Source organism: Haliotis cracherodii, unplaced genomic scaffold, assembly GCF_022045235.1.
Source record: "Haliotis cracherodii isolate W230 unplaced genomic scaffold, xgHalCrac1.p SCAF_5, whole genome shotgun sequence".
Lineage (NCBI taxonomy): Eukaryota > Metazoa > Mollusca > Gastropoda > Lepetellida > Haliotidae > Haliotis > Haliotis cracherodii.
In genome coordinates this window covers 2,776,684-2,804,266 of record NW_027266308.1, presented here as the reverse complement: position 1 = coordinate 2,804,266, position 27,583 = coordinate 2,776,684, and the positions used below count along the sequence as shown (strand labels likewise).

Here is a 27,583-nt window from a genome sequence, read left to right as displayed (position 1 = left end):
TTATCATATCTTATAACTATAATTTAACAACTGTTTTTTTTCCTGTAAAATGTGTTCATTTCAGAGACTAGATGTTAGTCTAGACAGCAGCCAGTAAACATGGTTAACTTTGCACGATGCGATACCCGATACACTTAATTTGGCATCGATTCACATTCAACCCCACATTGATTGTCCATGTTGATCTCACATAGAAAAAAACATGATAAAGAAGCAAGTACACACTATTTTGTTTTATTCCTTATAAATTTCTTGGTTGTCTTTTGGATATGAAATCAGCATGATAACAAGACTGACCAGCTTTTCATTGCTGCCCGTCATTATACAGTACGTAAATATGTTTCTTATTTGTCACTCATACAGAACAGTTGACTTGACTCAGCAATGCTCAGTGTCATGTCGATGGATATTCATCTATTGTCAGTTGTCTTTCTTTGTCTTTATGAGTGAATCTGTGGACTCTATTCTCAGTCTAATGACTGGGTTTTCCGCTTAAAATGTTGTATATGCAGTATTGAGATACGTACAATATCGTTTCTGTATCATGATATGTACATGATGTACCTAGTTAATGATAAAGAAGGGATGACTAATAAATATTTCATTAAACATAACATAAAATCATAAAAGTGTTAAAGTCTGTCATCTATTCAATGTAAGAAAAAAAAAATTAATTTACAGGATCATGCACAAACAAATGTACATGCATTCATAATGACTAGAGTGGATCCTCAAGTGGCTACCAGAAATGGCAGAAAGTTTACACACGACACAACACCAAACATGCCAAAAGTTGCAATTTGGATATCTTTGCTCAATGACATCAGCCTAGCCACAAAGATGCAGGGGTTACTGAGAGTATAAAGGATGATAAGCTCCACTCAGTGATACGCATCTACAATTTAGTTGTAAAAAACAACAATAATATAACAACGATAATATGCACATACAGCAATCGCTATCAATCAAGATTAACTGGCTATGAAGATGATGAAGAAGTCTCCAGTAAATTTGTCATTAAAATCAAAGTTAAGTGTATAGTAAACTTAACTTTCCGAATATTTCAGAAATGACACTGAAATAAATATGATGAAGTGTCGGTGGCCAGTTGGTTGTTTGGTTTGTTGTTTAATGCCGCACTCAGCAATATTCCCGCTATATGACGGAGGTCTGTAAATAATCGAGTCTGGACCAGAGAATCCAGTGAATGATATCATGAGCATCGACGGTAGCCAGTAGACAGATTACAAATGAGCAACAGACCATAGAACATGTCTCCCTGTTTCTTTTTGTTCTCATGTTCATTAGTTGCTTTTTTATAAGATGTGAATCTAAATTGTTTACTTTACTTAATAGAAACAAGCGAATGTCTGTAGGTCTACTCCACGTGTTAGTAGACTATCATTGACCATAAGGCCCTCTCGACATACTGAAAAACACATGACTGTGATTGTTTATGCTTTCTCAATCACAGACCTCGTCTTGTAACGTGGATCATGATATTATCCAGAACAATAGTCTGATAATAATGAATTGGTTGTGATTGATACGGCGATTAACGATGTATCATTGACACAGGATCATCAGGAAGTAACCGGTCAATGAAAGTCACTGGCGAAATGAAAATGCAGAAATTAAGGTCGTGTTGACATAAACATCCCAAACAAACAAGACAATGCGAGTAATTTACTGGTAATCTATAAGAAATTCGAATTTTATATTAACCTGATCATATTTAACCGTCCAAATTCCAAGCTCTGGTAGTCCGAACACAGTTGTAAATAGTGCCAACAAATAACATAGGTGAAGATAAGTCGCCATCTTGCTTGGACAACCTGTAGTATTCATTACCGCAGTGAATACTATGACGTCGAAAATCGTCTCTCAGTCATAATTATTATTTTTTGTGTAACTTAAAATCAAAGCTATGGTAGCTAAAACCGTAAAAAAAATTCCAACCATCAACAGATTCTGTAAACATTTTAATATAATCCGATAGATATTGCAGATCTATTTTTTCCAGGGACCGTCTCACAAAGTTAAATACTATTAGTGGCATGTCGAAAACGTGTGGACCCGTCATAGGCTACAGACCCTGAAACAAATATATCCCATACAGCCAATGAAAGTTTATAATAGTTGGGAAGTCCAGATTACTTCAGTTTCAAGAACGAAGAAAGTCAACTGGCTTCTTCTTATATTTTATCAAGATAATTTAACAAATTTTATTTTTTCCTCAGTAAATTACGTATATTTCAGAGGTTAGATTTTAATCTAGTTGAAAGCCGCTCCCCCATGTTTCGTGAATATAAAGTCGATATGTTATCGCAGACATTGTGGTTCATATTCACGATGGACATTTCATGGAATATACTTGAATGGACAGTATGTAGATCTTGGAACATGCCACATGCTGTCTTTGAGGTTTTTCGTTTATTTCAGTGTGCAAGGGAACCCATATTAATTTGTTTATGCATTATCACTGCACCTTTATGTTATTTTAGTGTTTTGCATTATATGTAAGCAGTTGCAATGTAACCTATATATCCTAGTTTTAGTGAAATAGAGTTGCTTGTTTCGTATATATGGATGTGTTTGTAATATAACAAACTAAAAAGTCATCAATCTCATTAAAAATCAGATCTTATATTTCTCGCTACCGCTAAACAAAGATCTGAGGACATCCATCCCATTAAAGGTCACGTCAGACCGACCTTGCGCGAACTTTGACCGACCAATGGAATGACTGTCAAGAAGTCGACATTAGCCAATCAGAAGGCAGCTGTCTCGTGCTTTACGGCACTAATTTCAAATTGGCGACCGTGTTAACGTTTTCGAGGTTGCATGATTAGAAATCACATTCCGACTGTGAATTTCATGATCTGGTAAGCGACGCTCTGATTGGTCGGATGAAAGGTCGGTCTGACGTGACCCGTAATGGGATGTACTCAGATCTTTGTTTAGGGGTAGCGAGAACTAAGATCTGGTTTTTAATAAGATTGAAAAGTCATGTACAGTAATATGTCGAAGATATGGCTAACTAACTTGATTATGCACTTGTTAGAGATTTTCTCCAAACGGTGTCCTAGACAACAGTATGAGGATAGCAATATGACAACTTTCATAATAACAATCACTTTCATAACAATAAACATTTCATCAAAGAAAAAAACAATAGAAGATAAAATGTATTTCATCAATGTCCCTTCCTTTGAAATTTGGAAAGTCTAGTGTAGCCGCGTCCTTTGATGATGTTGGCAAGCAGAAGGAACTAACACGAAACAAACAGCTTCTAACAACAATAAGTTATAACAATCCAATCTATCGCCACCGTGTGTCTGTACAAGCACGGCAAACATTTGTTGTGCAGAGTTGCGTCCCTTAGCTGTGTCAGGATCCGTTGGTTTGTCGATCAAGCTGATCTCAAGAGACGTGTTTTTTTATACTGACAATGGTCCTGCTCTTGTCAAGTTAGGGGTGATGTCATGTCGACCGTAGTCTTAAAAAACAAGTGTTTATCCAGACAATGCTTGTCGTAAGTAACGACTAACGGGATCGGGTGGTCAGGCTCGCTGACCACAGTATATTATCGTTGTGGCAGAGGCAAGTTTATATACAGTCGCATTTCAGTATAAGACTGTAAAGGTTTTTACGCCTATTCGACTATGATACGACCCCTGTAGGTTCAACGTGGCTTGTTTGACCGATAATTAAGACTCATAGTATATATGGAGCCGTATATACAAACTGAATTGACAAAGCTGTGTCATGAAGGAAAAGTGAGGACTCGATATGAATGATCATTTTTCAAGTTTCATTTACGGAAGTAATTATTTTCGTAAGCCCGGGCCTACCATTAACTGCTGCCCTAAAGTATGGCGTCTGCACGAAACTCAAATGATAACAGTACGCGTCATCAGTAAATTGCAACCATTTTATTGTTGTTGTAAATGAAACGGTTGGAAGTGCAATATGAATCTGTATACGCACTATGCATTTATGTTTCTTTTTTCGATATCTACCACTGTCGGAGGGGATTTTGACCCGTTCATGGATGCCGACTTATTCAAGATTACTTGGCCAGGAGCATCAGAAATTGATATTGAGAAGGTAATATTGCTTGAATATTGAATATGTCAGCACCCATGTTTGTTTGATTGTTAGTTTTTTTTAGTTTCGCTTTCACACTTGTCCACACTATCTTTCATGCGTCTTAATAGGGTTAGAAACTAACAGTTTTCGTCCACTAGTCCTTATAATGATAACATATAGCAAAACCCTTAAAAAGGGCAAATTTCTACTAGTCCTTAGGATACCTTTACCATTGGGCAGTTTGACAAGGACTATAGGACTAGTGCCAATTTCTAACGCTGCTTTATGTAAAACCTTGGAGCAAAGCCTGTAGATGTCTCAAGTCGTTAACATTAAAAAACATAGCCTAGTAGACAATTTTTGTTATGGATAACAACTTCTGTAGTATACTGAAATAGAAACGTTTCAGTATAGATCCTTATACCGTTGTCGCTGTTACAGTGTAACAAAGAAGTTGTTATCCATAAAATCCTAATTTTCTGACTAATGTATACCATGTAATTTTGAAAAGAGACTGATTTGTCATCAAAGCTGTTAATCTTTGCTGACTTATTTCATTAACTTTACCTCGCAGAATGGTGTGAGATAATTTACAGGAGAACAGTGGTAAAAACTACCATTTTATTTCCACTAGTCCTTACAATGATAACAAATAGCAAAACCCGTAAAAGGCCCAGTCGTCTAAAGCGCCGCGATTCGCTGTGCAGAGTTGCGTCCCTTGGGCATGCCAGAAACGTATGATTGTGGGTTTGAATCCCGATTCGCCCCAGTTATGTTTCTAGGTTTGTCAGCACCATACCCGTGCTCGTGGGCTTCACTGAAGTGGTAAACGTCTGAGACCTGCATCACTTCGGGCTTTCCTCCCACATTAAGCTGACACGCCTTGATATAACTGGAATATTGTTAAAACCGGCGTTAAACCCAACTCACTCACTCACTCACTCCAGCTATATCATGGTGGCAAGTGAATAACTGACCCTGGGCCAGGCAAATCAGTGGTTCGTGGCATGTGTGTGCAATGATTCACATTGCTGGGAACCATGACCCATAGAGCCAGGTCACTCAATATGGCTGTGGTTGATAGTAGCAAGATTGCACGTTACCAACTATTGCCTACTGCTAATTGGCTCAGGCTGTGGCTCTCACTCAACTTACCTCATGGGCTTCTTATCTATCCGGGGCGGTCGGGTAGCCTAGTGGTTAAAGCATTCGCTCGTCGGGCCAAAGACCCGATTCGATTCCCGACATTTCTGGTGTCCCCCGCCATGATATTGCTGGAATATTGCTGGAATATTGCTAAAAGCAGCGTAAAACCATACTCACTCACTCACTCTTATCTATCCATCTGTCCCCTTTCTAAACAAACACCTCTTCATCAACCTTGGGCACTCCTAGACCATCCAACACCTCTTCATGTTCCTTAGAGTTAGGTTCACCCTTTCCATCCTAAGGATTAGTTGTGAGTCACATGGTCAGCATGGTTAGGGTTATCTACTGAATCCAGTGTAATCTGAAGTAACTCCATACATTTTGATCAAGTCAAGTCTGACAAGTGCATAAATGTAAACAATCGTGCTCATCAACATTTATTATGTCATAGTAGAATGGAGATAAACAGACTAGCATGTGTTTAGAGTGAGTGAGTGAGTTAATGCTTTACGTCACATCGGCAATATTTCAGCCATATCGTGACGAGGCATGTGTTTAGAAGTATCAAAATTCTGATTTGAAACCTGTAACACTATCAAATTCCTAACCTCATGCAAACATGTTCAATCCAGAAAGAAATTCAACATTTTTAAACTGAAAACAAAGTACCCCATTATACCGGTTTCCTGATCATGTTAAGTGCTAAGCTATAGAACACACTGAAACAGTGAATTGTCTCAACAAAACATGTTTATTTACAAGTTCTCTTCACTTATTTTGTTTTTCTTCCAGACAGTTGATGAAAGCCGGGTAGTTGTTATGACTACAAACAAGGAGAGGTACCAGTGCATCCTGCCCGAGTCACGTGACAAGAGAGATGTGAGTAGCCTTCTACTGAGATTAACTCGGGGGGGGGGGGGGGAGGAATGAAGTCTTGATACCTGCAAGGACTTACCTGGATCTATCTGTTTGTTTGTGAGTCACGCCGACTCTCGGGAGTAATTTTAGAGTAGAATTAGATATAGATTTGCATTTACATGTTTAAAGGGATAGATTGCATCGACTACTGGTGCTTCCTATACTTATTTAGATTTCCAGGGAGCAGTTTTCTGGGGGACAGTGAGTGAGTTGGGTTTAATGCCGCTTTTATCAGTGTTCCAGTTATATTGCCGCGTGTCAGCTTAATGTGGGAGGAAAGCCCGAAGTAATGCAGGTCTCAGATGTTTACCACTTCAGTTAAACCCATGAGCATGGGTATGGTGCTGACAAACCGAGAAACATAATTGGGGCGAACCAGGATTCGAACCTACAATCATAGGTTTCTGGCGTTGGTATTTGAACCCCCAATCATAGGTTTCTGGTGTGCCTAAGGGACGCAACTCTGCACAGCGAATCGCGGTATCTTAGACAATTGGGCCACCCGTGTTCCCTCTGTTGGACCGTTGTCCTGATACCATGCGATGCAATATTTTGCCTACAAATATGATAAATCATGTAAATATTTACCCATAACTCAGTACTCCCCCTTTCTTCTGTGCATCGCTCCTGATTTCTGAATTGTCATGGTAGTTGAGTAGTAGAATAACCCTTCCAAGTCACCATGAGATATACATGGATATAAGTGTGTAATGACATACCTCTGTGCAGGTCACAATGATATATATTAATATACATGTATCAATAAATTTGTATTTTGAAGTTTAAGGTATTCTGGTGATGTGATTAGTTTATTAGCTGCTCACATGACCCGTTCAGTTTTCAACAAACGAAAAGTGTCATTTACAAAGTGTACACTTCACCTTTTGACGTTTACATGCTTTTTGACAGGAACTACATTTCATGGGGAATCCCCGAGTTGAACATTTCTCTGTTGTCTCCCTGCTTATCATGATTTGAAGGATCGGCAATGTAGGACGAAAAATTAACAATTCTTTTTCACTCAAGGTTTCATAAAACACTTCTTTACATATTCGCATTAACCCTCTGGATGCCACAGGGGCATATATGTCCCTCCTCTTTTACCCTCACTTTTAAGTCAAATAAAATGAAAAAACATCATCACACAAAATACTCTTCAGGTTTTCAATTCTGTGGGGAATTCCCTGTTCTGTGAAATCATCCACTTTCATTTTAGGCAAAGGATAATTTCTGAAAATGACCTCTGAAAATTAGGAACATCGTAAATCTTGCAATTATTGACACATTAATAAATCACCATTTACAGCGTTATCAAGTCCCTAGTGTATTTTATGAAGTCTAAATATTCAATATTGGCTTGGAGAATTGAATTTCAAAAATAGCATATTAGCAATCTCAGGTAAAAGGTGTTTGGATCAGATCACTAGTGATCATTGTGAAACGTCGCCGATAATCCTAGAATTGGTAAATAATGTTTTGGAAAATATGTAAACACGAACGCCGAAGTGAACTTTCTGCCATGTTTGGACAGTGTTTTCAAATTCACGTTTCATGTATGCCGGTTATTAAGACGTCTATTTCATCACATATGTTTCAAACTCGTTCTCCTATTTTGAGAGATCCATTCATCTGTTCGTTGCATGCAATGGCTCAATATTTTTAGAATATGGTTTGGAAGAGTATTGTAGAAAGAATAAGGGAATTAATTTGGGTAATTCAACAGAATATGGTATTTATCGGCATTTCTGTTGATATGAAACATAAACACAAATAACGAAGGCACATGGGCTTGTACACAGCGAGCAGTCAACAAATCAGATGAAAATAGCAATGTTGGTCACAATGTAATTAATGTACATAATTCACCTAAAATGTGGTTCACAGTAAAATTGGCATCCCGTAAACTACAAAATATGAATTTATAGATTTTAACTTGCACGGTTCAAAGCTTTCATACTCCAGTAAACCAACACAATATCAACCTCATTTCTTGAATGTTCAGTCCCTCCCTCGTCTCTCCACAGAGCTCTAAAAGCGACTATGATGGGCAGACAGCTGATGAACTGATGAACATTCTCTTTACTCAGACCACATGTTCATACCGGGTGAGACTGCAACATGATCAACTACCACAGCTCCAGATAACTTTTTGAGCAATTGAGTTTTTACTCGATTTCATTAAATTTTTGCTCAAAAGTCATTGATCAGCCAAGTCAGTTGAGAAACAGACCAGCTTGGGTCGGGTATCAAGTGTTTGAACCTAACGGGAGTCATTGAAGCATTAAAACGTTCTGATACAGTTAAAATTTGGAAAACCCCTTGATCTTGAATTTATACCATTAGAGCTATGATATAAACCCCTTGACGTTCAGCCTTGATTTCTGACACAGGGCCTCACGGTATTCGTAAAGGTCATTGAGCCTGCATATGTGAGTTTTGTTACAAGATGGTGACTGGCCAATCTGATGGCTAGATTTCATAAAGTGTCAGGCTAGATACAGTTCTGCTACACTTTCCTCGCATGTTTTCCTCACATCAGTAATTATTTGTTATACATTGGATGTTGTTTAGATTGAAAGTTATTGGACGTACGAACTATGCCATGGCAAACACCTGCGACAATATCATGAGACAAAAGATGTTGGGCAGGTTAGTACATTAGTTTTGTTTGTTTGTTTGTTTGTTTGTTGTTTAACGCTGCACTCAGCTATATTCCCCAGCTATATGACAGCGATCGGTAAATAATCGAGTCTGGACCAGACAATCCAGTGATTGCCATCATGCAGTAGTAGTGGGACGATACACCAATGCATCGATTGATCACGATTTTTCATTTCTCGATACAAGTATAGATCACAATTCCACACTATGTAAAAAGTATCGATTCGTACCGTAATTGTATTCTTTAATAAATGTTACACCAAACACTAATTACTAGTGAAAATGAGTAGTGAAAAACGTAAATATTTTCATCCGTAACGCCATACTTGACACTGCCAACTGTAAATTGTTAGTGTGCCATGTATTTGGCAATCCTGTCTATGAAAAAAATTGTGATTGTGATTGCCAAAGATAAGAGCACATGCAAGTATCGAGATACGTATCGGATCATGAGCAAGGTTTCGTGATACGTATCGGATCGCACAGTTGGTGTATTAAAGTCGGAAAACTATTCCTATGATTTATGTGAGAAAGATTTCAGAAGTTTGATATATTGTAGATAACAAATATTTGGTCCTCATGTTTCAGAAACCTAAAGTTCAAGAATACTTTCTTGGTTATGGAAAAGTGGATAAAAAAGACGATTCTGGTGAGTGGTTCAAGAATGTATTGGTTCCAAGGCCCAGTTGCATGAAGTGGTTGTAGCACTATGATTATCTTAACTCCCTGACTTGAACATTAACTGTAACTTTAAATTGTCCACATGCTGCAACACAGTCTGGTCTCCATTTCTAGTCTAGGTCTGTGTGATCTTCAACCGGTTGATTAAAATACACCATAGAATTTGAGTAAGAAGACAACAACAGGGCAACAGTAGCATCCTTGACATAGATTATAGATCACAAGAAAAGTTAGTCTCTATATATAATCAGTGTTTTCAGATAGGGCGTCCCATGTACAAAAACATGCACTGAAAACAAATGGGATGCAAAAAAAGAAACCTACACGCGTCCCCTTACATGTTTTTCGTTTTGAAAAAGGTTTATCGTTGTTTTTGTTTCGAGTTTCTCTTGCCTCCCAAAATCCATATGGTACACAGACACTTAAATATTTCAACCAGACACATTATTTGCACTCAGAATGGCTTAAAATATACCATTTTAGGTCTACATTTGAAAAAATTACATGGGGTGGGGGGGGGTGGTGGTGGTGGTGGTGGTGGTGGGATGCACCAAGATCCCGCCTAGATAGCTGCGGCTAACTCATACAAAGGGGGGCCACGGATGGTCCAGTCGTCTAAGACGCCGCAATTCGCTGTGCAGAGTTGCGTCCATTGGGCATGCCAGAAACCTATGATTGTGGGTTCGAATCCCGGTTCGCCCCGATTATGTTTCTAGGTTTGTCAGCACCATACCCGTGCTTGTGGGTTTCACTAAAGTGGTAAACGTCTGAGACCTGCATCACTTCGGTCTTTCCTCCCACATTAAGCTGACACGCCGTGATAGAACTGGAATACGGTTAAAAGTGGCGTTAATCCCAACTCACTCACTCACACTTGTACAAGGGGACCCCATTATTTTGGAGACCCATGCAAACACTGATCATGAACCTTCACACAATTGTCAAATGTTGCAGACTGAGTAAAGTGTATATTGTGATTACTGGTATCCATTATTGTTTGTTTCTCATGTTTCAGAATCATCGAATGTGAGTATCAATATGTGACGAAGTTTGTCGGTGGTGTATGTTCTTCAGTACCTACGATTAAGTCCTTCCGTATTTCCGTCCATCATGTTTCATTTTGGGAGCCAAACTCAAAAACCATGAGAGATATCTTCACCAAACTTGGCACATAGATAGGTCTAGTGGTGAACTGTTGCCTTTTGATAGTTTGGGATATTTGGAAAAAAAGGTTTTCGAGTTTCCACGGCAACGACTTTGACTTAGACTGAAAATGGCGGTAGTGCTCCTTTCCGGAGCATATCTTGAAAATCATACACTATTTCTTCACCAAACTTGGCATTTTTAAATTTTTATTTTTCGAGTTTCCATGGCAACGAATTTGAATGACGTAGTGCTTGTTTCCAGAGGGGTACTGCCTTGCACACAACCGGACATGTCATATTGGAAGGGGATATAAGTATTTCATGCTTGTTGGAGTAGGAATCAGGGGTGTTCAAGTAGTATGCCCTGACTTGCCTGACCCGTGAAAAAAAAGTGCTTGGCAAGTATGGAAATCATGGGTGTTAACTTTGAAACTTAGAAGATGCATCGTGTGTTTGTCAACTGCAGACGAAGTACATAACGAGTCATTTTTTCAATTCTGCACATCTTCCATTTGCTTCATTTGTAAAGTTTTGTCAAAATTAAAGTTTTACTTCTCTCTGATTCAGCAGGGGAAGTTGAAAGTCAGGCTGGAAAAGGAGATTTTTATTGTTGGGCAAGTAGGGAATTTTGGTATTTGGACACCCCTGGGAATGAATGGACCCTGTCCAGATTGACAAGGTTCATCTTCCTGAGACAAGGGAACTGACGTTAGATTCCAGTTTCCACCCTTGCTGAACAAGGCTGGAATTCTAGAGTTACATTTTGGGAGGACTAACAAGTCTATGCATAGTCCAATCATAATCGCTTAGGACAATTGGTCGGTAAACAACAATGATTCGAACGTGTAAATTTCTGTCGACTGCAAGCTTTGCAAAGAATGTGTTCTACTAACTTGGTGTTGACAGACCTGTTTTTATTACAATATGGATCTTAATTATTGATTAGATCATCTTGACTGATTATGATAGCGGCCATTTTGTTTGAAGCAAATGCAAGCGATATGAGCGATGGAATCTTATTGGTCAGTAGAAGGGACATAATTCGTAATAGCCACTGGTTGTGCCACGATTGAGCTTCGAAATTCCAGCCTAGATCGTCAAGGGTGGAAACTGGACTTTTATAGTCAGTAAACATCCTTGCCTCAGGAAGATGAAGAAGGTTGTCCTGTAAGCAGGTTCTGATGCTGTACCTTTAGGTAGGAGGCATGTCAGACTAGGGTGTAGTTTTATCTACTGATACTGTAATTACTGTAGGCATACTATTCAGTGGATCATATGACTTGGAGACGACTTGATTCTGATTGGTCAGTCAGTTGTTATCAAGTCACTGTGGTTGATTTCCAATTGTGTTAATAAGAAGTAAGCAAAAACAATGCACAGACAAACCGATGGCCCGGGTTGCCGTTTGTTGACAATCTCGAGAGTGATGTCCCTTGGTTATGCTTTCACTAAAGGATCTATTTGTAGGATGGTAATTTAAATGATTGTAATTTGTATGATGGTATTTGTATGATGGTAATTTGTATGATGGTAATTTATATGGTGTATTTGTACAATGGTAATTTGAATGATTGTAATTTGTATGATGGTAATTTGTATGAGGGTAATTTGTATGATGTATTTGTATGATGGTAATTTGTAGGATGGTAATTTGAATCATTGTAATTTGTATGATGGTATTTTGTCTGATGGTAATTTGTATGATGTATTTGTATGATGTATTTGTATGATGGTAATTTGTATGATGTATTTGTATGATGGTAATTTGTATGATGTACCGTATATCGCTGTGTATAAGGCGACCCCACGTATAAGACGACCCCCCTGTACACGCCTTAAAAATCAACCCAAAATCCTATACTCCGTGTATAAGGCGACCGGGAATGAAACACATCACAAGTCTGACTGATATAGAACATTTAACGTGCGCTTTCCGACTGTAGCGTATTTCGCACACGGACATCACAAGTTAGTTAGTTAGTTACTTTGGAGATTTAACGTGCACTTTCCGACTGATGCGTATTTCGCACACATCACAAGTGCGCACACAAACCTTATATATGCAATAAAAATATGTTTATCTTGCGTTGTTTTTTTTCTACAATGATAGGTCGCGTGTGTAACTCCAGCACACGTCGCCATTTTGTGTTTACACGGTACGACACCAAATTGGTGCCCGTAAAATAAAATTCATTTATGAAGTAATAACATATAAGAGACAATGGTGAGTAATTTAATCGCCAATTAACTATGTTGTAACTAACTAGGCTTATGTTTGCTTCACATTCAGCGTGTTTATTCCACAATCACTTGTACACACCGTCTCCAACACTTGTTAATACAACTGTAAAAACAGCGGGAATTGATTTCAGCTTCACCGGTTATCACATGTTAGGTCACATGTGCAATATGCAAATGCTTACCGGTACTTCCGGCTCTCTGCTCACGGATGTTGATTGTTTTACCGTGTCAGGTGGTTTGACAATCTGCATCGAGGCGAGGGTCATTTCAACTTTATTTGCAGAAATTATTAAACTTTATTCAAGGAAAAGAGATACAAATCATGTTTATGTATGGAAATAGTTATTGAAACAGTTATTTAGGACGAAATGCGAAGTTTTATTGTCAAATGCTGGGCTGGCTATCGGACGTCGGTTGACATCGCCAGTGGAAAAAAATGTGAGATCTTCGACTCCGTGTATAAGACGACCCCCCTTCTTAGCCCCCTCATTTTAGGTACGAAAAACTCGCCTTATACACAGCGATATACGGTATTTGTATGATGGTAATTTGTAGGATGGTAATTTGAATCATTGTAATTTGTATGATGGTATTTTGTCTGATGGTAATTTGTATGATGTATTTGTATGATGTATTTGTATGATGGTAATTTGTACGATGTATTTGTATGATGGTAATTTGTATGATGGTAATTTGTATGATGGTAGTTTGTGTGATGGTAATTTGTATGATGGTTATTTGTATGGTTGTAATTTGTATGATGTATTTGTGTGATGGTAATTTGTATGATGGTAATTTGTATGATGTATTTGTATGATGGTAATTTGTACGATGTATTTGTATGATGGTAATTTGTATGATGGTAGTTTGTATGATGGTTATTTGTATGGTTGTAATTTGTATGATGTATTTGTGTGATGGTAATTTGAATGATGGTAATTTGTATGATTGTATTTGTATGATGGTAATTTGTATGATCTATTTGTGTGATGGTAATTTGTTTCAGATAAAGATCCGGAAAGTAGAAGGTATTTCGCTCCCCTATTATGAAGTAAACATGACCGATGGAACAGCGTGTGATCTGACACAACAGCCTCGGAGAACGCGCATCTTGTACGTGTGTCAGCCGGATGGCCACGGGGAAATATACGAGTTCAAGGAGATGTCGACGTGTGAATACGAGATGATGGTCTTGACATCTGTGCTGTGTGGACATCCAGACTTCAGGTAGAAATCACTTGGAATAATGCAAGATCACTTAAATTTACTTTATGTCATCCGATTCATCTATTTGTTTTGCTTGCTGTAAGAGGCACTAACGGGATCGGGTGGTCAAGCTCGCTGACTTGGTTGATGCATGTCATCGAACCCAATTGTGTGGATCAATGCTCATGATGTCAATAACTGGATTGTCTGGTTCAGACTCGATTACTTACAGACCGCCGTCATCTAGCTTGAATTTTGCTGAGTGTGGTGTTAAACAACAAACTATCAAACAAAAACTTGCTGTGTGTTTGGTCATCACATCCAGAACTGAGAGGAATCACGTGACCGTCACATGACCATATACCGGACTGCAACCATTGCCGTGTCCATGTTTTACAATAGTACCACATGTCAGTATTAAGGGTGCACACAGAGTCCAAATCTTACAATTTCTTCACAGATGGAAACTCTTTGCTTTGGTCAGTTCTTCAGTAATATCACAGATCATCAGCATTGTGGGATAAACCCCCAAAGGGACGCAGCTGGTAGAACTGTACCACTTTGGTTAACTAATGAGCAGAGGTATGGTGCTGACAAACCTGGAAACAATCAGGGCAAAGATGAGACACGAACCCATGACCAGCTGATCCTGGCATGTCCAAGGGAAGCAACTGTGTGTTAGTGTGTCTCACCAGGTGACCGTCCCCCTTGGTACTGACCGAGCTGACTGTCCTATTCAGACCTGTGTTTACCCTTAAAAGGCAGATGACATTTCGCTCACTACATTTTTCAGACCCAAGAATTCTCCTGTGGGTGAGATACAGTGCCACGCGCTTGATGGATCGCCAACGAAACCAACACAATTAAGGAGAATGGAAAAACATGTAGTCCACACCAGAACATCCTCTCCGGTAAGCAGCTGTGATAATCAGGACCGAACATCTTGTGTTGGACAGTGAGTGAGTATGGTTTTACGCCGCTTTTAGCAATATTCCAGCAATATCACGGCGGGGGGACACCAGAAAAGGGCTTCACACATTGTACCCATGTCAGGAATCGAACTCGGGTCTTCGGCGTGACGAGCAAACGCTTTAACCACTAGGCTACCCGACCACCCCTGTGTTGGACAGAATACTTGGAAACTGTCAACATGATGGTTATATTAAATGTACATGAGATGCTATCTGGTAATTGAAATAATCTGTCAATTCAGGTTCGTTCAAAAGTCAGTATTCATACTCTTGGAGAAATATGTCCTGGATTTCAAATTCTTCATTGTCGTACACAGTGTTCCATGTTTTTAGGCTTAACTTCTGAAACTGATACCATCTTCGATGTAATAAACACCCCAATCTAATGAGTACCCACAGCGATATTTGCTAACATATTGGCTAGTGAACAATCCCAATTAGCACCCCTTCTGATAGTTCAATGTACACAAGACTTATTAATTCATGTATAATACGTGTGTTATGTGCATCCTTAGTTATGGCAAATTAAATTTAGGAAAAATATATATGTCGTATATAAACATTTCAAGCTGTCAGCATAAACCACGAAATTTACAATCTTTCAACTCGGCTGTTTTTCACAAAAATAAAATTCTTATAAGAGCCCCCTATTTCTAATTTTGAGAGTACCCTGGGTGCGTATTATGTCGAATACGGTAATTCAAATTCACACAATGTTATTTCTCAATAAATATTGTAATGTGGTTGAAAATGAGTAAGTAAGTTCTTGTACACTTTATTACATGTATCATAGGCGGATCTACAGTGGGGTCCGCTGCCCCCTGGGGCGGTCGGGTAGCCTAGTGGTTAAAGCGTTTGCTCGTCATGTCGAAGACCCGGGTTCGATTCCTGACATGGGTACAATGTGTGAAGCCCATTTCTGTTGTCCCCCGCCGTGATATTGCTGGAATATTGCTCAAAGCGGCGTAAAACCAAACTCACTCACTCTGCTGCCCCCTCCCCCTTTTGAACACCAAATGTGGTGGGTGTAGGCAGTAAAATTATCTGAGAGAGGATTTCGATATTTGGACCCCTCCCTTATGAAAATGTTGGATCCGGCCTTGTGTATTTAATATACCGATCAGATATAGAAGTTAATTTTTGTTTCAAAATTCTGTTAAAATAATCTTTTCTAGGTAATGAGTATAAACTGGTAGTCCACAAGGAAATGTCACTAGTCCTTCCTGATTTTTATTAGTCTCAAACTATCATTTCAAACACTGCTGATGGAAAGAAATAACAGACTGAGATTGTTTGCCGATGTACAATATGGAACCTTGATTTAATTGTGGAAAGAACAACTCGCACACTCATGCAAGACAGTTTAGGTCCCTTGTTAATTTCCAGCTGTCTTCCAGCTGGTGTCTCTTGAAGTAGGCAGCTGTGATAGAAGCCATTGCAACTGATCTCCACTTGGGCTGTTACGATTTACTCGCGTATTCGGTGAATCGAACTGTATCCATTCATGAATTGAATTTGTTATTTGTGGCCACTAGAATTGAAAATTTCTGAATCTGCAATCATGTGCATTTACATACCCTGTACCTAAAAATATCCATAAGAATATATTGATGCATAGATTTCTTTCAAAGGCAACACTCTTATAATATTTAATTTGACAGTAATGTGGTCACTGGTCATTGTCGCTTTTGAGCAGATACAAGTACCTGGATAAGTGCAGTATATATATGTATAATATATTAATAATTAACAAACCATGTCAGATAACCATGGTTGCAGCCCTAATTTCCACACACTTTCTCATCGTCACTGCAGTATAAAAATGACTCCTGTGAAGAACCAGGTTAAAATTGGCCTTCTGCATCCCATGCTTGTTGTACGAGGCGACTAACGGGATAGCAGGAATATTGTTTGTGTGGCGTTAAACAACAAACAAACAAAATAAATGTTAACGTGTGTCAGATAAGTGGATGCTGTTTTGACAGGAGCCAGCTCCACAGCCAACCCCAGAGGTGGTGCCAGACAATGTGGCCACCAAGATGCCCCCACAGTACGTCGAGCAGCACAATCTGGGCTCCACCACCGACAAGCAGCTACTGCGAGAGTTCATGACGGGAGACTATTGTCTTAAAGGGGTAGGTCTACCAAGGATGTTCATGACTGGAGACTATTGTCTTTAAGGGTCGGTCTACCTGGGAGTTCATGACTGGAGACTATTGTCTTAAAGGGGTAGGTCTACCAAGGATGTTCATGACTGGAGACTATTGTCTTAAAGGGTAGGTCTACCAAGGAGTTCATGACTGGAGACTATTGTCTTAAAGGGGTAGGTCTACCTTGGAGTTCATGACTGGAGACTATTGTCTAAAGGGGTAGGTCTACCAAGGAGTTCATGACTGGAGACTATTGTCTAAAGGGGTAGATCTACCTTGGTGTTCATGACTGGAGACTATTGTCTTAAAGAGGTAGATCTACCGTGGAGTTCATGACTGGAGACTATTGTCTTAAAGTGGTAGATCTACCTTGGAGTTCATGACTGGAGACTTGTCTTCAAGGGGTAGCTCTACCTTGGATTTTTCACTGGAGACTTGTCATAAAGGGGTAGGTCTACCTTAGAGTTCTTGAATGGAGACTATTGTCTTAAAGTGGTAGATCTACCTTGGAGTTCATGACTGGAGACTTGTCTTAAAGGCGTAGGTCTACCTTGGAGTTCATGACTGGAGACTATTGTCTTAAAGGGGTAGGTCAACTTTGGAGTTCATGACTGGAGACTATTGTCTTAAAGGGGTAGGTCAACTTTGGAGTGAGTGAGTGAGTGAGTTGGGTTTAACCCCGCTTTTAACAATATTCCAGTTATATCACAGCGTAGTCAACTTTGGAGTTCATGACTGGAGACTATTGTCTTAAAGTGGTAGGTCTACCTTGGAGTTCATGGATTTAACACATTACCTCCATTTATCATGTATATTTTTTACACAGGTATTGTTTATTGTTGAGGCTGTATTTCTCCAAGGCCTATCATTTATAGATTTAGGTAGCGGTTTATCATTGTTCTTATAAGCCAAATATAAGCCTGAAAGCTTAAACAACTTATTTATCATTTTGAAGCCTGAAGTCCTGAACAACCTGTTTATAAGCCTGAAATACACATGTTTCTTTGACTCTCTGTTATTACTCTGAGGTATATCTTTCAGTCAGTGTATTTTTACCGACATTTTGAATCGGTGACCATTTGGTGCCCATTGTGTTCGAAATTAAGGGGATCCGGGATCCCTGAGGTCTTCTCCTATGGCATTTCAATTTGTATCTTAATAGTGTAATCTGACCCGTGAAGATCCGGTGTAGAATAAGTCTTCAGCAACCCATGCTTGCCATAAAAGGTGACTATGCTTGTCGTAAAAGGCGACTTTCGGGATCGGGTGGTCAGGCTCACTGACTTGGTTGATGCATGTCATCAGTCCTAATTGCGTGGATCGATGATCATGATATAAATCACTGGATTGTCTGGTAGACTCGATTATTTACAGACCGCTGTCATATAGCTGGAATATTGCTGAGTGCGGCGTAAAACAACAAACCAACCAAACCAACCAACCAATTTAGGACCTGACCCGCGAAGATCCGGGTAGAGAATAGGTCTTCAGCATCCCATGCTTGCCATAAGAGGCGACTATGCTTGTTGTAGGAGGCGACTTACAGCACAGGCTTGCTGACTTGGTTCATGAATGTTATCGTATCCAAATTGCGTGTTACTTCAGAAATGTAGTCACTGAATTGTCTGCCATGAAAGTACACAGCATTGAAATTGATCTTGAGAGAATTAAAACAGGTAAATTTCATATGATTTAAGTTTGTTCAAAGTTGGGACCGACAAAAAGGACTGACAAAAATTGGTGGGGACAATTTCATACGATTTAAGTTTGTTCAAAGTTGGGATTGACAAAAAGGACTGACAAAAATTGGTGGGGACAATTTCATACGATTTAAGTTTGTTCAAAGTTGGGACTGACAAAAATTGGTGGGGACTGGTAATTTTTAGAGTTGCGAGTCCACTGGGACAGGCAGTTTGAAAAGCCAGCAGGAACACTGGGTTCAGCTTGACTCAGATGCTTTATATCGGACCCTGCTGTTTGTTGACATGTTGATATTACTGATGTATTTTGTTCTAGGGCCAGGGATGGTGGAAATACGAATTTTGTTATGGAATATATGCAAGACAATATCATGATGTAAGTACTGGAACGTTTCAAATATCAATTTGTCGTCGTAATAACGGAAATGTAAGAATTTGTTCACAATTGAGAGTAAATGTCATGATTTTTCCAAAAATATGTAAGATATAGTCGTTATGTTCTCATTGTGTTGATGAAGCCAATCATGTCTAATACAAGTGTATTGCGATTCAGGATTCTCAGGGAAGAACAGTCATCAATTTAGGTCTCTGGAATGAAGCAGCTCATTTACTGTGGTTGGAGCAAAATACTCAAAAACGACCACGAGAAATAGGAAAAAGAAAGTAAGTAGATCCTCACAGTTGTCTGTAAGGCATTAAAAAATTAAAGAATTGGTTCTCAGGCAATGGCTTTTGAAAATATAGTGCGTGCGGGCGGTGTTTTTTATATATTTTGGTTGTTCAAACTAGAATGTCCCAAATAAACGGTTGTGTACAATCAACCTGGAGAAGTGCCTCCCAACATTAATGTGTCCTTGTATTCCTTCCTATATTGGATCACTTTGGTTTTAAATATTGTAGCATTTCACTGCCAGGGTCGTGTGATTGAGACGGGGAATTGTGAAGGCGTTTTTATTTTTAAAAAATTAAAATAAAAACTAAATGCGCGGCAGACTTCATAATGATGGGGGTGGTGCCTAAGAACCATTACTATTTTTTATTTTAGCCTAAGCCGTTTTGGAAGTAAGGTGAGGTGGGGTTTTAATGTTGCATTCAAAATTATTGCATTCATATAACCACATGCATGCTGGCGTGTGTGTGTGTGGCTGCTTGTACTAGTCCGAACCAATACCGAATTTATAGTGCTAACCCACTGAGATATTATGGATGTCCCTCTTAGACACCGCATACGGAATCCAGGCCAAGCAGTCCTTGTTTTACCTTAATGTCAAGCACGAGACATGGTACCATTTTAACATGTTACCATATGACGAGGACAAGGATCGAAAACCGACTTTTCACTCTTTGGGCAGACACTATCCACTACACCACAGAGATGTTTTTGGAAGTATGGATTAAACGTAGGCTTGTATGGTTGTTAAGTTTATACAGTACTACAATATAATGTACAGTGAAATCCTGCTAATCAGGAGGGGGCAAGTTGGCCCAGTCGTCTAAGGCGCCGCATTTTGCTGTCGTCCCTTAGGCCTGCTGGAAACATGCGATTGGATGTTTGAATCCCGGTTCGCCATTATTATGTTTCTAGGTTTGTCAGCACCATACCTGTGCTTTGGGGTTTCACCAAAGTGAAATATGTGTCCTGCATCACTTTCTCCTACATCAAGTTGACACGCAGTAATGTATCGTGAATAATGTTCCAACCAGTGTTTAACCCAACTCACTCACTCATTCACTGTTTACCTGGACATTACTATTCACAACCATTGTGATTACTTAATGAATCATGGGCACATATTGTGCTCTTTAATGTATGCAGAATTTCTCAAGAATAATTCATCCATAACATTTTAGAACTCTGCATTCCTCTGGGATTTGAATGCAGAGTTTCAAACCCAAATTTGATGCCTCAACGTTATCAAATTCAAAACTTTCTTGTTACAAATGACATTTGCAAGTATCAAATCTGCATTTGAAACCTCTAACTTCTTACTTTATTTCCCTGTTCTACAGAGGTGGAGATATATGTGACATCACTGTTATCTGTTTTTCAGATTTATTTCCCTGTTCTACCATGGTGAAGATATATGTGATATCATTGTTATCTGTTTTTCAGATATATTTCCCTGTTCTACAGAGGTGGAGATATATGTGACATCACTGTTATCTGTTTTTCAGATTTATTTCCCTGTTCTACCATGGTGAAGATATATGTGATATCATTGTTATCTGTTTTTCAGATTTATTTCCCTGTTCTACAGAGGTGGAGATATATGTGACATCACTGTTATCTGTTTTTCAGATTTATTTCCCTGTTCTACCATGGTGAAGATATATGTGATATCATTGTTATCTGTTTTTCAGATTTATTTCCCTGTTCTACAGTGGTGGAGACATATGTGATATTACAGGCAAACCCAGGACAGTAGAGGTCAAATTGAAGTGAGTAGATTGGAAAAGATGGTATCTCATAGAATTATCTTTTTAAACTTAATTTGTTCCAATCAAATTTCAGGCCCAAACCACAATGTCTAACTCTTGTTATAAGTGACTTGTCATAAGTAATATACACAATCATTCTATCTTATAGTTGTAATATATGCATTAATTATGTGTATTTGATACACTAGGATTTGATTTGTATGCATATTTCAGTCTTTTTAATGCATATTTTACGGAAATACACAGCTTATCTCGAGTGATGCTTTACGCGTTGGGCTTATGACATTCCAACTATACAAGTAGATTCTGTTTCTAGTGGAGATATTGGCCCGCACATGTTTTCTATGAGGCCATGCCCTGAATACCATTTTGAAGGTAATTCACATTGTGTTTCAGATGTGTGGTGAACACCAACCACCCCCACTCTGTCGGCATCTACCTCATGGAGCCGTCCACGTGCGCATATATCCTGGGTGTAAGTTGATGCTGGAGAGGGGCGGTCGGGCAGCCTAGTGGTTAAAGCGGTCGAAGACCCGGGTTTGAATCCCAACATGGGTACAATGTGTGAAGCCTATTTCTGGTGTAACCTGCCGTGATATTGCTGGAATATTGCTAAAGCGGCGTAAAAACCATACTCACTCACTCACTCACTCACTCACTCACTCACTCACTCACTCACTCACTCACTCACTCACCCACCCACCCACCCACCCACCCACCCACCCACCCACCCACTCACCCACCAACCCACTCACTCATGCAGGAGAGCTCATCACATACTCACTCACTCACTCATGCTGGAGAGCTCATCACTTTAACCTTGGAACAGATAACTGAGTAGCATGTCATCACTGTGAGTTTTGTAAAAGAACGTTTTTGTGCAGTGGAGTTTGAGGTTGAGCTTGGTATGCAGGTGATGTTTTGTCTGATAATTCCTGGTATGTGTTCATATAAGTACCAAGTGTGCACAGCGTGGCTTACTTGTTGACTAGGAGGCATCGTAGGCCCTGTTGCTGAGGCACCGCAGTTATCTGTACAGAGTTACATCCCTTAGGTCTGCCAGGAACCTATGATCATGAGTGTGCTTATATACAAGTGTTGGTGATCATGACTGTGCTTATATACAAGTGTGAGTGATCATGAGTGTGCTTATATACAAGTGTGAGTTATCATGACTGTGCTTATATACAAGTGTGAGTGATCATGAGTGTGCTTATATACAAGTGTGAGTGATCATGAGTGTCCTTATATACAAGTGTGAGTGATCATGAGTGTGCTTATATACAAGTGTGAGTGATCATGAGTGTCCTTATATACAAGTGTGAGTGATCATGAGTGTGCTTATATACAAGTGTGAGTGATCATGAGTGCTTATATACAAGTATGAGTGATTATGATTGTGCTTAAATATGTGTGAGTGATCATGAGTGTGCTTATATACAAGTGTGAGTGATCATGAGTGTGCTTACATACAAGTGTGAGTGATCATGAGTGTGCTTATATACAAGTGTGAGTGATCATGAGTGTGCTTATATACAAGTGTGAGTGATCATGAGTGTGCTTATATACAAGTATGAGTGATTATGATTGTGCTTATATACAAGTGTGAGTGATCATGATTGTGCTTATATACAAGTGTGAGTGATCATGAGTGTGCTTATATACAAGTGTGAGTGATCATGAGTGTGCTTATATACAAGTATGAGTGATTATGACTGTGCTTATATACAAGTGTGAGTGATCATGAGTGTGCTTATATACAAGTGTGAGTGATCATGAGTGTGCTAATATACAAGTGTGAGTGATCATGAGTGTGCTTATATACAAGTGTGAGTGATCATGAGTGTGCTTATATACAAGTGTGAGTGATCATGAGTGTGCTTATATACAAGTGTGAGTGATCATGAGTGTGCTTATATACAAGTGTGAGTGATCACGAGTGTGCTTATATACAAGTGTGAGTGAGCATGAATGTGCTTATATACAAGTGTGAGTGATCACGAGTGTGCTTATATACAAGTGTGAGTGATCACGAGTGTGCTTATATACAAGTGTGAGTGATCATGAGTGTGCTTATATACAAGTGTGAGTGATCACGAGTGTGCTTATATACAAGTGTGAGTGAGTCACGAGTGTGCTTATATACAAGTGTGAGTGAGCAAGAGTGTGCTTATAAACAAGTGTGAAACATGAGTGTGCTTATACAAGTATGAGTGAGTCATGAGTGTGCCTATATACAAGTGTGAGTGATCATTATTGAATGACTGTTGTTTTATGTAGCATCAGCAAATTTTATGCAGCATTATGACAGGGCCTTCAGTACATGTGTGTTTTTGTATTTTTCAGATCGAATCTCCCATCTTCTGTTCATTGCTGGACAAGGCAGATGATAATGGAATACTGAGGAATATTGAGACATGATGATTTCGTTAATTAGGGTTTCCAAAAGTTGTAAAATGTTTAAATTACATTAAATTACAGTTGTATCATAAATGCAACAATCTGGAATTCAATTGTATTGGTGGCATACAAGTTATCTTAAGCAAGAAAATAAGGTTGAAGACAATAGATTAAATCTTCAAGTTAGGCATAGGTCCAAATATGAAATTAGATTCAAATTCTAACAAGAATGTTTACAATATAATTTAGTTCACAACTAAATGCCACATCACACTTATATTAAATTATACTAGTATATATGTCGTGCAGAGTTGCATCCCTTGTGCATGCAAGGAACCTGTGTTTGTGGGTTCAAATTCACCCTGAATCCTTGGTTTTGTCAGCACAATACCCATGCTTTACTCCCACAGCTGATGTGACAAAATGAATGCTCTTTAGAGAGCATTATTCCCAACTCTTCCACTCATTGTTTGTATCTTGATAATGTAATCCGACCTGTGAACATCAGGATAGAGAATAGGTCTTCAGCAACCCATGCTTGCCGTAAAAAGCGCCTATGCTTGTTGAGAGGCAACTAATGGGATCGGGTGGTCAGGCTCGCTGACTTGGTTGATGCATGTCACCGTATCCCAATTGACGTCATATAGCTGGAATATTGCTGAGTTGCATTAAACTACAAACAAACAAACAAACAAACAAACAAATGATAGTGTAATCAGATTTAGACAAATGGTTATGAGCCTTATTTTGGAATTGTTTTAAGCGTTTATATTCAATCTTACCTGTTCCATCAACAGATCACATTAAAGCAAGTAGTTATTGTTTATAGATTTTATAAATTGTCAGTGTTAAAAAGCAGGACCTTTTAACAGAAAAAAATGTTTCGGGGCACTGGATTTTATCTTCAACGAAATTGTTCACGTGTTGTTGACAGTACTGTATTTGCTGTTTGATATTTATGTCTATTGCTGTACTCTTCGGGCAACAAGAGCCATGTTAAATGCCTTTTGGCAGAATCATATCAGTTTACGTTCTCTCTCGAGCTTGGAGATAAACATGTCTTGTTATGTGAAGATTGACCACAGTATCAATCAGTAGCACCAAGCGTATATGGAGCGACGGGTAAGCCTAATGGTTAAAGCGTTAGCTCGTCATGCTGAACACCCGGGTTTGATTCCCCACATGGGTACAATGTGTGAAGCCAATTTCTGGTGTCCCCCGCCGTTGAGTAGCATCTAGTTGGAAACAAGGTGCTATGCAAATCCATTATTGTTATTGTCCTTCGATGTGGTATCTATTCATTGTTCAGACTTCAGGGGCTCCTCGGGGCCTTGAGATTCGCTCCTGTAGTATCTAAGGACCCCCTAAATGTTTAACCTTCAGCATTAGCACAATAAGGATCCCTTGACCTTCGTGCATAATCCCGAACAATTGGCTATTGCAGTACGATAGACCCTATGTCTTATATTTTTAATATTTAGTTCACAATACTAAATATATGTGGTCAGAATTTTGTTTTTGAAGACCCTATGTCTTATATTTTTAATATTTAGTTCACAATACTAAATATATGTGGTCAGAATTTTGTTTTTGAAATATCAACTCCCAAATAAATTTACTATTAATGAACATGATGAATGAAAAATAAGGCTGTAATTTGGGAAATCAGTTGTTAGGAGATTCCGCCTTCTTTGTAAACACCCTCAAACATCTTAACTCGTTTCAAGAGACTGTTTGTAAATGGTCGTGATTTCATCATCTAAACAGCAATATTTTATACATTCCTGGGACAACACACCATACATTTTGTGAAACAATCCACCCTTAAAATTTAGAATTTTGGCTTTTTTCATATTTACGTTTTCTCTTTAGTCAGTTTGGTTTTGTAAACCAGCTAATAAAATACAAAAAGACCGCTTTAATAGAAGTATGACAAGAAAGAAATAATCACAGGCTTCAACAAAATCATCTTTATCTATCCTCACATAGCATATGTGGACAGGTTTTAAGGAATAGTGTATAATTTCCTTTAAACTTTTATTTAATAAAAAATGTGTTTCCATGCATTATTGCATATATCTGGAGTTCAATCATTGGTCTCGAACAATTCCTTTAAGTACCCTTTGAATTTTATTTTGACAAAACGCTTATTTATGTTTCCCTTTTTGAAAACTTGTCAGACAAAAGAACAGGGCTCTCCAACTGTTAAATGTTTTCATTTTGACAGTGAGATACCCAGAGGGTGAAGTATTGTGAAGCTGTGTGTTCAAATCTTCAGATGAGCAAAATGTGGCGCCATTTCTTACTGGCCCTGTCTTCATCGTTCTAATGTTGTTGCTAAATCCCTACTCACTCACTCACTCACTCCACATTTGTCGTAAAGGGAAGAACATTGTACTTAAGAAAATCTAATTAGAAGTAGTTTGTTGTTTATCACAAGGGTTTTGAAAGTCATTGACGACCAGCTGTCTATATTGTGGAGGGTGTTAACGATACAATATACCAGCCCGATAAACTCGGTCTGGAGCCAATACATATGCAAATGAGGAACTTTTAAGCTCCAAACGTAGATGCCATATCGGTTTGCACAATACGCCATCGACTGACGTTTAGAGGCTGTATGGACGTAGACAGGTTGCACTGTTTGATAAATGGGACGGATCACGCAACTTTGTTTTCTTACATGATTAAGTTATTTTACCGAGTGAAATTACAACATAAACATCATTATGTTTAGGAATGCCTTGTGTTTATTTTTTGAAAAAATGAATAAAAATTATGTACTCAGTACTCAAAAGATTGTATTTTATCATTTTTATTCCTAAAATATATTTACGATATCAAAACATACTCGTCTAATAATATCGGTTTCTAATGATATGAATTCCAACTCGGTTCTAGATGAGTATTATAAATCAGGGAGTCTTCTTTCAAGAAGTTATATGTAATCATATACCTGTTTATTTCTAACAAAGTTAAATTTATTTCACTCTAAACATTGATAACATGACATTTGAGCTGAATGACATTGTTATAGTAAGCTACTGACCTGAAAAATGTAGACTGTGTGCAAGGTAGACTATGCGAGAAGCATTAGGTTATTAAAAAAATAATCTTGGTTCTCAGGCACTGCCTTCATCATCAGGAAGTGTTCTGTTTTTTTGTTTATATTTCCATTTTTGGAGAAGAAAAAAAAGTCTGATGGTACACAACTGTTAATTTGGTTACGTACTAGTTTGAACAAGCAAAAAATAATTATAAAATATCGCCCGACTGCACTATATTTTCCAAAGTCATTGCCTGAGAACCAGTTCTTTAATTTTTGTAAACCTTACGTTCTTGGGAAGAAGTGTTACTCGTATGTGGTACTGACATTTTACTGATAAATGTGCCATACAGATAGATTTTCAAAGGGCAAATCTCCCCAGAATTTATACAGTATTTTAATTTCTCTTTCAGCAAGGGTTCATATTTTAACTGCAGTTTTCTGAATAATGTTGAAATACTTGTCAATTCTTGATCAAAAGGAATTCCATTGTCGTGGTTATGGATTATTTTTTTACAATGATGTTGGAGAATGCATTTACAAATATTTAAGAATATCAGGTTTTGGAGATTTATTTCTACATAAAAACATAATTGAAGAGTGTTTGTATAGCATGAAAACTCCAAACTTGGTTCATGAATAATTGATATGTAAGTTTGAGATATCCCTGTATTATGCTATGAGGTTGATCTCGCAGCTAACATTTCCATATACAAAGTGTACATACTGTCACTGGCTTATGTAAATACAGACCACAATGTTCTATGCAGTAAAAGACTTTTAT

At 38.5% G+C, this 27,583-nt stretch overlaps 2 protein-coding genes across 2 annotated transcripts in view; one reads left to right on the top strand and one right to left on the bottom strand.

Moving 5' to 3' along the window:
• Positions 1–1,848, bottom strand: part of LOC139444231 (transmembrane protein 87A-like) — a 39,013-nt gene extending 37,165 nt beyond the window's left edge. Inside the window, exon 1 of the mRNA XM_071225153.1 lies at positions 1,726–1,848. Within this exon, the coding sequence (XP_071081254.1) occupies positions 1,726–1,848 (123 nt within the window). The remainder of the gene's footprint in view (positions 1–1,725) is intronic.
• Positions 1,849–3,874: 2,026 nt separating this feature from the next.
• On the top strand, positions 3,875–27,583 carry LOC139443082 (endoplasmic reticulum lectin 1-like). Its single transcript, XM_071224014.1, has 14 exons — positions 3,875–4,110; positions 6,034–6,120; positions 8,184–8,264; positions 8,731–8,808; positions 9,409–9,469; positions 10,517–10,527; positions 13,894–14,114; positions 14,887–15,004; positions 17,050–17,199; positions 19,231–19,290; positions 19,468–19,577; positions 21,276–21,353; positions 21,750–21,828; positions 23,700–27,583. Exons 1-14 carry the CDS (start codon positions 3,973–3,975, stop codon positions 23,772–23,774), a joined length of 1,347 nt encoding a protein of 448 aa, XP_071080115.1. The 5' UTR covers positions 3,875–3,972; the 3' UTR covers positions 23,775–27,583.